General features: G+C 57.0%; 5 protein-coding genes across 5 annotated transcripts; 3 read left to right on the top strand and 2 right to left on the bottom strand.

Moving 5' to 3' along the window:
* Positions 1-601: 601 nt before the first annotated feature.
* On the bottom strand, positions 602-3,176 carry GLRG_09569 (RNA recognition domain-containing protein; the record flags this gene model as incomplete). The annotated part of the gene is made up of 4 exons (XM_008100254.1): positions 602-2,726; positions 2,789-2,901; positions 2,971-3,037; positions 3,133-3,176. 4 exons carry the CDS (start codon positions 3,174-3,176, stop codon positions 602-604), a joined length of 2,349 nt encoding a protein of 782 aa, XP_008098445.1.
* A 614-nt stretch (positions 3,177-3,790) lies between these two features.
* Positions 3,791-4,703, top strand: GLRG_09568 (NADH dehydrogenase; the record flags this gene model as incomplete). Its single annotated transcript, XM_008100253.1, has 2 exons — positions 3,791-4,142; positions 4,195-4,703. The coding sequence occupies 2 exons, from the start codon at positions 3,791-3,793 to the stop codon at positions 4,701-4,703; spliced, it is 861 nt and encodes a 286-aa protein (XP_008098444.1).
* A 513-nt stretch (positions 4,704-5,216) lies between these two features.
* GLRG_09567 (uncharacterized protein) lies at positions 5,217-5,450 on the top strand (the record flags this gene model as incomplete). The annotated part of the gene is made up of 1 exon (XM_008100252.1): positions 5,217-5,450. The coding sequence occupies one exon, from the start codon at positions 5,217-5,219 to the stop codon at positions 5,448-5,450; it is 234 nt and encodes a 77-aa protein (XP_008098443.1).
* Positions 5,451-6,373: 923 nt separating this feature from the next.
* On the top strand, positions 6,374-8,800 carry GLRG_09566 (uncharacterized protein; the record flags this gene model as incomplete). Its single annotated transcript, XM_008100251.1, has 1 exon — positions 6,374-8,800. One exon carries the CDS (start codon positions 6,374-6,376, stop codon positions 8,798-8,800), a length of 2,427 nt encoding a protein of 808 aa, XP_008098442.1.
* A 339-nt stretch (positions 8,801-9,139) lies between these two features.
* Positions 9,140-10,923, bottom strand: GLRG_09565 (uncharacterized protein; the record flags this gene model as incomplete). Its single annotated transcript, XM_008100250.1, has 2 exons — positions 9,140-9,591; positions 9,684-10,923. 2 exons carry the CDS (start codon positions 10,921-10,923, stop codon positions 9,140-9,142), a joined length of 1,692 nt encoding a protein of 563 aa, XP_008098441.1.
* Between the last annotated feature and the right edge of the window lie 687 nt (positions 10,924-11,610).

Below are 11,610 nucleotides of genomic sequence, written 5' to 3'. Positions count from 1 at the left end.
GGTAGCACGAGAGACAACGTTTATATACAGGGGTGCGGATTACAGGAACACTTCACGGCTGCCATCATCGTCTTCCTTGATGGTTTTGCGGGGACAACGAGCGATAGGTGTGAGCAAAATGCTATATTGTTCCTTATGCCACCCACCATCCTCATAACCGGAGGATGGTCTGCGAGTTAACGTACATTAAGGCGATTCGGAAGACGATGATGGCTTGCCTGACTGACGTGACCCATGATCCATGACGTGCGAGTCCCAATGAAGAAAGAGGTATAATGTGCCGGGACGCGTGCAGGTGTCGGTCCTTGTTTGCCCATAAGAAAACGTGTGAAGCGCGACGCCAAATGCAACCCTTGCCACTCCCCTGAGCGGCCCCTGATATTTTCCGCGATGCTCGCTGAATCAATGCATGATGTGTGCGGTGCGCTCTCGGCCCCTTCCAAGGGCCGTCGTCCGCCCGTGATGTGCCGCGACGCCCTCGCTTCTCATGATACATGAAGTGTGTGTGTGTGTGTGTGTATGTGTGTGCGCGTGTGTGAAACAAAATCCGTAAACGACCAACACCAACCCCCTAGTCTATCGCGCTGTCTCTCTGAAAAAGCTACCAGCCAGCGCCGGGGAAGCGCGTGTTGTACATCATGTTCGGGTTGTACCCACCTTGGCTCTGTCCACCGAACAGTCCCTGTCCGACTCCGGCGTTGCTCTGCGACTGGTGTTGCATTCTTGCTTGCAGGATACTCGGGTCCGCAAGATCCACTAAGCCACCTCCCCCAGAGGAGGAAGTGTTAGCATGTCTGTGCTTCTTCCCCTTCTTCTTCTGCTTGGGACCGAAGTCTTGGAATGCTCCAGGCTGGTTACCGTAGAGCGACGCCAGGAGGCCCGAAGCAGGAGCTGGGGTGGAGGAGGTAGAGGATGGGTACTGATTAGAGAAAGAAGATAACATGTACTCACGCTTACCAGCATCATGACCCTGACCATTGGCTCCCCGACCGCGGATCAACGTCTGAAGAAGCTCGGCGGAATCCTTTGAGGCCGCACCGAAGCTGCCACCGAACGAGTGGCCTTGTCCAAACATGTTGGGTGGCGTGCCTGTCGACTTGAGACCCGGAGGAGGTCCGGGCATGGAGGATGCATAATACTGGCTGCCGGGCTGCGAGTGGAAAGCTGACGGCATCATGGCCGTCTGTTGCGCCATGATTCTCGGGTTCGCGGCAACCTTGACTGAAGCTGAAGTGCCCGTGCTGTCATTAGCGAAGCTGAACCTCGAACCTTGTCTGTTGTGGCTGCCACCTTGTTGCTGAACCGCCGAAGGCTGCGCAGCTGCGATGCCCGGAGGCAAATGATCACCGAAGCCGCTCTGGGACCGGACGAAGAGTTGTTGCTGAGGCGTCATCGAGCGGCTACCGCCGACGGAGCCGCCAGACACAGACGCTTGGCCAAACCCTGCGCCAAGTGCAGGGCCGAAGAGACCATCACCGTTGGCACGCTGGATAGGCGGCTGGGTTCCAGGTCGACGCTGCTCGAATGCGACGTCGCGAGCGGCATCCCGATCCTCAGGCTCACCGCCGAGTACTAAGCTGCCTCCCGTCTCTGGCTCGCCCTCCGAGGCTTCCTGTGCATCGCTTTGCTGCTCCTGGTCGACGCCCAAGCGTGCCTCTTCCTCCTCACGCATAGCTCGTCTCTTTTCGCCTCCGTGGGGATCGAACATGGGGGGGTATATCGTCTCGATCTGGTTCGTATCGGGCGCATGGTATCTGAAAGGACAACCCTGCATGGCCTTGAGGAGTCCCTTGAGGAGATTCTCCGGAAGACAGTTGGATTTTCTGCTGTCAGCTGTGGTGGGGGACTTGGAGGCCTTGCTCTCGGTCGCAGGTGCGGGGGACTCTTTTCTCGAGGGCGTCTCGTCGATAGCCTCGGGTACTGCCTCAGCGGTTGCGGGGAGAGCTGTCGAAATTGCAGGGCTGGAGGCGGCGCCACTAGTGGCGTGGCTTCCCCTGCGACTACGCTGAGGATTTCTCGCCCAGTTGGCCGATGCTGGCAGAGCCGGGCCATCGCCACCGTTCTCGGATCCCTCTTTGCTCGACGATCGCGCCATGGGTTGCGACGCCGGAGGCACAGAGGGCGTGGTGTTCTGTTGCCGCGATGCAGCGCGTGACGGTCCGCCGCCGCTGTTGGACGAGGAGCCACCCGGCAGCGGCCGCTGAGAGCTGATGCTGTTCATCGAAGACAAGTCCTGCCGAGTGTAGCTGTCTTCCTCGTCGCCCAACTCATGCAGGAACATACACTGCCTATTGGCGCACTGTTCGTGCCGCAGCCACGCCGAGCAGTACTTTGTCGTGCCCAGTTGGGCTCTCAGTACGCGATCACCGTTCTGAGAACCGTTAACAGCCTGAATGCACCGTTGGGCGTCCTCCTTCTTCTCGAAAGTCACATAAATCCCGAGCGAGTTTTGGCCGTCCGACGTCTTCCGGTTGCTAATCGAGATCTTCTGGATGTTGCCGTATTGGCCAAAAAACTCGGGCTTGCGCAGCGTCTTGAGTAGTTCGTCCTCTCGCACTGTAGGTGTCAGACCGGTTACATAGACCAGGTTCTTCTGAACGACCCGGACGCCGACGAGGTTCTTGCGGCTCTCCTTCTCGACCTCGCGCTTCTGAACCTCTTTTTGCTTCTGGTCTTGGGCTCGCTTCTTTTGGTTCTTCTGGATATTTGCTCGAAACTCGGCAACCCTAAAACTTTGTCAGCGTGGCGTCACCGTGGCAGCCCCAAAGGGGTTAATTAGGTTACGCACTCTTCCGTGGTAACAACCTTCCACTGTATCGTCTTTTCATCGTACGGTCTTCTGCATGCGGGACACAGGCCGTTCATGTTGTTCTTTATGTTGTTGAAGCAGAACTGGCACACCTATGAAACAGTCAGAAATCCATGGTGGCTGGCGGAGACTAGGACGGGCGGATCGGGGGGTTGCCGTACCTGGTAGCCGCATGGACAAGGTCGGAAATTCCGATCGGACAGGTCGAACTCTTCGATACATAGCGGACTGTGGAATGGCAAGTCAGTTCAAGATGCCCAATACTGGAAAAGCCTTTGCAATTTTGCGATGGGCGCGAAATGAGAGGAAGAGAAGCGACATACCAGGTGTCTTCCTCCTCGTCAATAAAAGTATCTTGGGGTGCCATGGTGACAATCTGGGGCGGTGTAAGTCTGTTCTGTGCGAGGTTTGTTCGTATGCTTCTGGGTGGAGGTGGTAAGGAGAGGGAAGTTGTTCAATACGCAAATGAAGCCAAAGCCTTTGCCAGCTGGGTTGTCTGTAGGTTTGGCACCTTAGGTAAGAAAACAGAGGCCCACAGATAGTACCACGTGATCTCCGCAAGATCCCGATATGCGAACCAATCAATAGGCTAAGAATCGAGCAAGTCAGCAGAGTCTAGGGAGACCCTCCCCGTCTGTCTGAATTCCCGGAGAAGGAGAAAGGAATACATGTGCAGATACGTGTACTTTTGAAATGATATGAAAGATAATGCTCTAGGCGTGTGGCGGCTAGATAGAATTACGGTTTTAAACTACACCAGAACCTTTGATAGTATTTTGGTATATGGAATCGCAAGTGGGCATTGAGCAACTTAAGCCTTCCAGATTTCAAGCAGCATAGGAAGGCAAAAGCAAGGCCCCGGGGGTGAACCTAAACCGGCTAGCTTCTTTCCATCCCCCAAGCATATCACAGAAGCACAGCATCATCAATCACCACTTCCTCAGAGGCATCAAGCCCCCCAGCACTGCAACAACGGCAACGATGGCAACCAAGCTCTATCGTGGTAGAGCTCTGGCGGGCTTGCGCAACTGCCGCCCTAGCGAGATTCGCTGCTTCTCGACCTCCATCCCTCAATTGGCCGGCTTCCCGACCGGGCTTCCTAAGGATGCCGAAAACATGAGGAAGTCGCCTCGCCAGCACGTCGGCACCCTCAAAGCCCCTCTCGTCAACCCAGCCGACAAGTACGGCTCCAAGGCCGAAAACTTGCACAAGTACGGGTCATGGATCATGGGCTGCTTGCCCAAGTACGTCCAGCAGATCTCGGTCTGGAAGGACGAGCTCACCATCTACGTCTCTCCCTCGGGAATTATTCCCATCATGACGTTCCTCAAGTGTACGTGTCAATCGTCCATGACGTAGCCCAATTCACCTCTAACAGTCGCTAGACAATACCTCGGCCGAGTTCACTCAGATTAGCGACATCACTGCGGTCGACTACCCGACCCGGGACCAGCGCTTCGAGGTTATTTACAACCTCCTCAGTGTCCGCCACAACTCGCGCATTCGCGTCAAGACGTACGCCGATGAGGCCTCGCCTGTCCCCAGTGTCACTCCTCTTTTCGACGGAGCCAACTGGTACGAGCGTGAGGTCTACGACCTTTTCGGTGTCTTCTTCACCGACCACCCCGATTTGCGCAGAATCATGACCGACTACGGTTTCGAGGGTCACCCCCTGCGAAAGGACTTCCCCCTTACCGGCTACACTGAGATCAGATACGACGAGGAGAAGAAGCGCATCGTCACCGAGCCTCTTGAGCTGACCCAGGCTTTCCGCAACTTCGAGGGCGGCAGCAGCGCCTGGGAGCAGGTTGGACCTGGCACGGACAGACGCCCGGACACCTTCAAGCTGCCGACGGCGAAGCCTGAGGAGAAGAAGGAGGAGCCCAAGAAATAAATCAGAAGGTTCTGATGTGTATATAACTGACTCTAGAATCTTCTTTGCTGTACAACCATCATGCCTGAACTGTCTGCCTGCTCCTTGGGCGGTTGTGCCAAACGCTTCAAAAGTCTGGTTAACTATGGCTTTTGCAGGTTGCTCATAACCATAAACCCAAAATATTGTGAGAGTTGTGTGGCCGGGACGTATTTTCGGAGACGGGCCACTTGCCATCGTATACTAACCTCAACTCCAACCACGGTTCACCAACCGTTGGGTTTGGTACTGCTCGTGACTCTTGCCACCGATTCTATTTAAAAAGTATTTCTTGAGCCCCCGGAAGATCCTTGTTTCTCCCCCTCCATTCCATCCTTCCTTTCTACTCCAGTCACGGCAACTATACTCACTTGACTTTTCTTGAAGAAAAGGAACCTCGTCTAGCCTGGTCAACGAGTCAAAACAGATTATCTCGCACGCTAAAGGATGGCCGCATTCACTGTTTCAACTTCCCAGCTTTTGTCGGCAGACAAGATGGCAAACTTGAGATACGAGGCCAAAACCCAATACTACCAGAACCACGTCCTTGACCTCGCCGTTGACAACGTTACTCTTGAGGACTTCATCGATGACTACATCGAGGAATACTACCGCCTTGAGGCCATCTCCGCCCAATCTTCGGTCTCATTAGTTTCGAACAACTCTTCAACGAAGTCCAAGTCCAAGCTGAGACGCTTTATCCGACGTATTACCAGGAAAAGGCTTTGAGAGGCGCTTGCTTGCCTTGGATGGCCTCACACAATCACACAAATCTCGGAACGACTCTTGTACAAACATTTCACTGAACAAAATTTCGATTCGTAAAATGCCGACGAAGACCAATATCGTCAGGCAGTATCTTGAGCTGGCTCTATCTCGACCAAACAACATACACATCAGGCTGTGGGCTTGTATTTGGCCGCACGGTCGCGAATCATACACACCATGACACCGGCCGAGAGAAAGTCTCGGTCGCGTAACAAATTCTGAGGAAGAAGTCATACACGCTGGGCGCGGTGTACGAAAGACTTTATTGCATTCAAGCATTGGACGTGAGGATTGGGTGTACACTGCAAGTTGGATACCAGGGTCAGAGCAGAAGGTTGGAACCCACTAACAAATTCCAAACCACTGCTATTCTTCAACCACTCAGAGTATGTTGTGCATAAACACTTTCGTGAGGAATGACATGAAATACTTATACATTCATGGACTTCGGCCGCAAGCGGCTGTCTCCTTCATTCGTGAAACACACAATGTGCCGTAGTGTTGTCAGCGAACTCTGTCACACCCAAAGGCGTGTGTGATTGGAGCGACGAAACGAAAAATTGTGCGGGCGTCTTGGGATTTACTTAAGCGGGCGCCCCAATACTCACATGCATTTCCCCGCCGCCCCGTTTTATACATGTGATGTCAGATGTCACTGCGCCCGACACGCCAGCTACACGCGTAAATCGATCCCACTTCCTACGCGACGCGCCCTTCGAACCGCACAAGGACTAGTCAGCATGCTCTCGACCACCTGAGTTGGCCCCTATCCTGCGCGCAGGTTCAACGTTTCACCCATTGCTCATTATCGACGATCCATATGATCTGGGAGTCATCACAACACGCAAAGCTCCCACCAGTGACAACTCCACCAACCGTCCATCATGCCACCACAGACCCGCTCCGGCGGACGGGTAACCGCTGCCCCTCCTCCAGACCGAGTCTATAAGTCCGTCAAGCCGGCCAAGCAAGCAAAGTTCCCGCATCGACGAACAGAAGTGCGAACCTACAGTGCCCGCAAACCCACCGCTCGTATCCCCAATCACCAGCAAAAGACCTTGACCCAGATGTTCGAGACCACGCGCTCATCGCCCGTGCGCTTAGACCTATCCGACGATGAAGAGAACCCCGCGCCCAAGAAGAAGAGGAGAAAGACCATGGGGGATGAACCGACACCGAGCTCTTCCTTTCACACGCAGACCTTGACGCAGATGACGCGGAGATCTTCAGAGAAATCCCCAGCCGAGGAAGAAGAGGAAGATGTATGGCAATTCCAGTCATCGGATGATGAGACAGAGAACGGCCCACCAGTGCTTCCGTCGGCCAACGATAAGGAGAACCTATTGTCCGGCAAGAAGGCCCCAAGCAGGACGCCATCCGTTGTTCCACAAACACCAACAAACAAGCGCATCGTTCTCGAGATTCCATCGTCGCAAGGCAGCCCGCTCACTCCCATGTTGGCTAGGTATAGCCCGGCGCCGAGGAGGTCTCCCTTGAAAGACAAGTCAACGAACACAATGTCCCCGCTGCCGAAGCTTACCGGATCTGTCAAACGTCCACGAACTCTTACAGTTCAGGATTCCTACGCGACGACAGGCAGCCAGGGTTCAAGTCAGCAGTTCACCTCACCTACCAAAGTGCCACTGCAGCCCGCCAAGAATGTTCGTTTTATCACGCCGCATCCCACGGCCAGCCAGCCTCCGACGGAGGAGGCGGCGGAAGAGGAAGAGACGGACAGCGAAGAACAGGAAGGACGCGACGTCAGCCCGTCACCCCGCCGACCCCCGAGGTCACCTTTACGCGAGATTGCCGACTCTGAGGATGAATCCGGAGATCTTGAAATCCTGGACGAAGAGGCTGAAGGATACGACGCTGTCGGCGAAGAAACCCAGCTCCAGATGGATCAGCTGCTTGCTTCGTCGGAAGAGAAGCAGGCTTCCAAGGAGGCATCCCCTGCAGATGACGGCGACTCTGATAAGGAGAATGTCGCCCCTTCTGTCGACGAGGAGGACGAAGAAGAAGCTACGGTGGTTTTGTCCAAGCCGTTCGTGTTCCCCGGGCTAGGGCGCCTGGATTCGAACGCGTCAGATCGCAGGGAGACCGTCGAGGTCATTACATCTTCTCCTGACCCTACCCGCAACAGTGACTCGAGTATTGATGAAGCAAGCGGGGAGACAAATGACGAGTCTATTTGCCAAACACCCACGCAAAGCCAGAAAACGCCCAAGGCCAAGGGACGGGGCCTTGTTGAGACGCCAAAGACGCCTCACACCCAAGCATTGGAGAGTCAGCGACTTCCTCGAGATGTTATCAACGGCATGGGCCCCCAGGGCGATCGCACCGACGTCTTCATCTCCATACACCCGGAACACATGAAGGAGATTGTTTCCGGGAGGAAGAATCATGAGTTCCGCAACTACAAGATCCCGCACACCGTCTCGCGCATGTGGCTCTACATCACTCAACCGGTGGCAGAGCTGAAATACATGGCATGCTTCAGTGACGCAAAGTCGCCGGGCGAGATCGATGAAGACGGCATTGGCAACGCCGAGTTTAATCAGAAGAAAGGCTCCAAGTTTGCGTATCATCTGTACAAACTCTACGAGCTGAACGATCCGATGCCTCTCCAGTACATGATGGATCGGGACTACCTGCATGGACCGCCACAAAAGTACACATACGTACCGCCGGCCGTCGTTGGGCATTTGATGGCCAACCTGCGATGCTCCGTTTTTGGAGACGACGAAGACGAGGAGGATGAGGCCGAGCCTGAAACCGGTAGGGGTGGATCGTTGCCGGCTGCTGGAGGTGTGCCTTCGCAGGATCCCACGATGTCACAAGAACTGGCTGAGCAGATCCGGAGCGATATCGAGCACTCGACCCAACACCCCTCATCGGACGCCGACTTGCTGGTCCCATCCAGCCAGACACCGACTAAAAGTCGGCGCAAGTTCGGTACGGAGCTCCACCTCACCAAGCCGGCCTTGCCGCCGACGCCCTTCAGCCGGCCGTCCAAACCAACACCCCGCCGCGCGGTGCGGCTTTCGCAGGCAACGACGGCCAGTCAGGCGTCGAGCCCGTCGCAGTCGCCGTCCAAGTCGGTGCCACGGCCCACACACGCGAACTCGAGTCTGCCCATCTTCGTGGACGACGACGATGATAGTCCGATTCGCTTAGCGTCCGGCACGTTCCAGCTGGACTCGTCTCAGTTGCTGTCCAAGAGCCAGATGCTGCCCGAGAGTTTGTTGCCAGAGGGCCGGGAGGACGAGGAGGACATAATATTTGATTCGGAACAGGATGACGAGCTGTAGCACGGGCTGGCTCATGCCGCTATAATGGGATCGCGGGAGTGATGGTTTGCATTTTAGAGCGACGGAGTTGGGAATTGGATTGGATTCGTTGGGATAACAAGGATTAGGACATGCAACAATGGGGGGGGTTATCGATCATAGATGGGACGGCTGGACTGGTAGTCGCGACTAGTTTGAAATTATAGGAATCGGGACTGCACGGCCACCAGTGGAATTCAAACTTATTTTTATCTTCATCTTATATCTGACCGTTGTGAAGCCTCCGTATCCATACAGCGTAAAAAGGTGCAGAGCATTCCTTGCCATACATCATTAAGCAAAACCAACGGGTGTCACGGACTAATACACATACAACCCCCCTACTAACCTAACCTCACCTGTCGCCACATGCCCAGGCACTCCTGCAAATCCACGCTCGGCCCGCCCTCGGCCGCGGTGCCCGCATCCCGAATGACGGCGACGAGCAGGCTCGCGAGCGCAAAGGGCGCGGGCGCCTCGCGGAGCGCGTCGAGGTCGGCCTTGCGCATCCCGCCGTTGTCGGCCCAGGCCTTCCAGGCGTCGAGCACGGCGGCGGGTCTGGGCGGCGAAGGCGCCGTCGCGGAGCATGCGGTGCAGCAGGGCGGCGGCAGCGGCGCGGGGGTCGGCGGCGGTCTCGGGGGCGAGGTGGCCGCCCTGCCGGAGCCAGGGGAGGGCGTGGGAGGCCACGAGGGCGGCGTCCCATTTGGGCGACTGGATGGCCTCGTGGGTGCGGAGGTCGCGGCGCTGGACGTCGAGGCGCATCTTGTCCTTGACTGCGGCGGCGTCAGAGTAAGAGTGAGTCATGGAGATGTCGAGGTGTCAGAGTTGGGAGGCGGTGGTGGAAAGGGGATTGGGGGGGACCTACGGTCATCTAGGCGTTGCTCTGCCTCCTTCCGCATGCGGTCACGGACGGCCTGCTCCTTGTCCTTGGGGCTCATCCTCGACTCGGCGGCCATGGCGTTGCGCTGCTCGCGCATGCGCCGGCTCACGAGGTCGAGGTTGTCCCGCATGTCGTCGTGCGAGCTCGCCCACTCAGGGGTCTGGGAGGCGTCAACGAGACCCAGGAGCTCGAGCACGCCGCAGGGCACGGAGGAAGCCCGGGCGAAGCGCAGGACGTCGTCGGGAATGGTGTAGCTCCAGAGGACGGTGGTGCTCGAGGTGCCGTAGGCCGTGGCGGCGCTCGCGAACCACACGCCGGCGGACAGGCCCGGCCGGACGCGGACGTGGTCGATGTGCAGGGGCGTGGCGGGGCGGCCCTCGACCTCGGAGTGGGCGGCGATGAGGCCGTGGGAGGAGAGCTTGCAGGCGATTGGGGATTTGGCGACGGCGTCGACGGCGCGGGATATGCTGGAGAGAGAGGATGCCCGGGAGGATGGCTCTTTGGCGTCCCCGGCCGGTTCGGGTTCGGGATTGGTCGGAGGGACCTCGGGAGGCGGAGGAAGGCGGAGCCAATAAGGCGGTAGAGACCGATGGCTTCTCGTGGTCCAGTGGGAGGACCAGGTTACAGATAACGAGAGGTGGCCGTCGGAGTCGTTCAGAGGCGCAATGGCAAGGGCCTTGTGCTGGCCGTCCGGGCTGTGCATCAGAGTGCAGCCGACGGGGGTCCATAACCCGGTGGTTCTGAGCAATCTCCACCCGTGAGCATCGGGGACGGCACCGAGGTCCAGAAGGTACGAGACCAGGTCCTCGAAGTTGATATCGGCCTGGGGCAGGCACAGCTGGTCGGCGTACTCGACCCTCTGAGTCTTGAGGCCGATGGTGTTGGTCCGCCAGTTGAAGACGGTCCACGACCCGCCGGGGATGGAGGAGGGGTGGCGGGAGAGGGACCAGTACTGTTCGCGGTGGTCGAAGCGGTCCCAGGGGGTGATGGCGTAGCGCGGCAGGTCGACCTCGATGACGCGGTTGACGATGTCGGAGCGGGTCAGGGCGGTCAGGCGGGCATGGCGGAGCATGCGGCGGATGCGGGAGCGGGCGGCGAGGGTGACGACGGTGTTGTAGAGGATGGGGAGGACGCCGAGGACGGCGAGAGGAACGCCGATGTAGGTGATGACGTCCGAGGCGGATGCGGAAGTGCCGGAGCCGGAGCCGGAGCCGGAGTCGGCCATTGTGGGTGTGAACCGCGGGACTTGGACTGGGCCAGAGACAGTAATAAGCGTCTTGGAGGCCAATGGGAGTTCCAGAACAAGGTCAATGGTTGAAAGTTGGGTTCGAAGAAAAGCATGAAAAGTTGCGGCAGCCATGGGAACTCAGCACCCCCTGGATGGCGACCTTCAGCCGCACCGGATCCTGGCAATTTTGGGAAGTCATTGGCGATGGCCTTGGCCGTTTTGGTGTTAAACAGAGCCGGAGGCCTGTTGTATCAGCAGCTGTAAGGAAGGTATATTGTGCTTCCCGAATGGCAAACGCATTCCGTGCCAATCTGGCTGGGACTTGCTACAGATCCCGACAATTGATTACCCATACTCGGTAAGGTTCGGCCCATTTTGAGCAACAACATTGGTCGTCCGTCCGTCCGGTAATACTCAGCCGGGGCTTGTTTGTCAGTCACGCGACGGGATGGGACGAACAGCTTCTTCTCGTCCCGTCTCGTCTCCGGGATCGCTGCGGGTAAAGCGGCATATCCAAATCAAGTCCCGAGGTTGTTGATGCCGGAATTTGGCAGCCGGCTGCGATGCTGACCACCTACTATCTATCCGCATAGTCAGTTGGTGTACATACCTGTACGGGAACCTACCTACCTATCTACAGGTACCTACCTACCCACCTAGGTCAGTGACCTGTGACCACTGAGT

This window comes from Colletotrichum graminicola, assembly GCF_000149035.1.
Source record: "Colletotrichum graminicola M1.001 genomic scaffold supercont1.50, whole genome shotgun sequence".
NCBI lineage: Eukaryota > Fungi > Ascomycota > Sordariomycetes > Glomerellales > Glomerellaceae > Colletotrichum > Colletotrichum graminicola.
The sequence above is the reverse complement of the archived record's forward strand: the minus strand, read 5'-3'. Positions and strand labels throughout refer to the sequence as shown.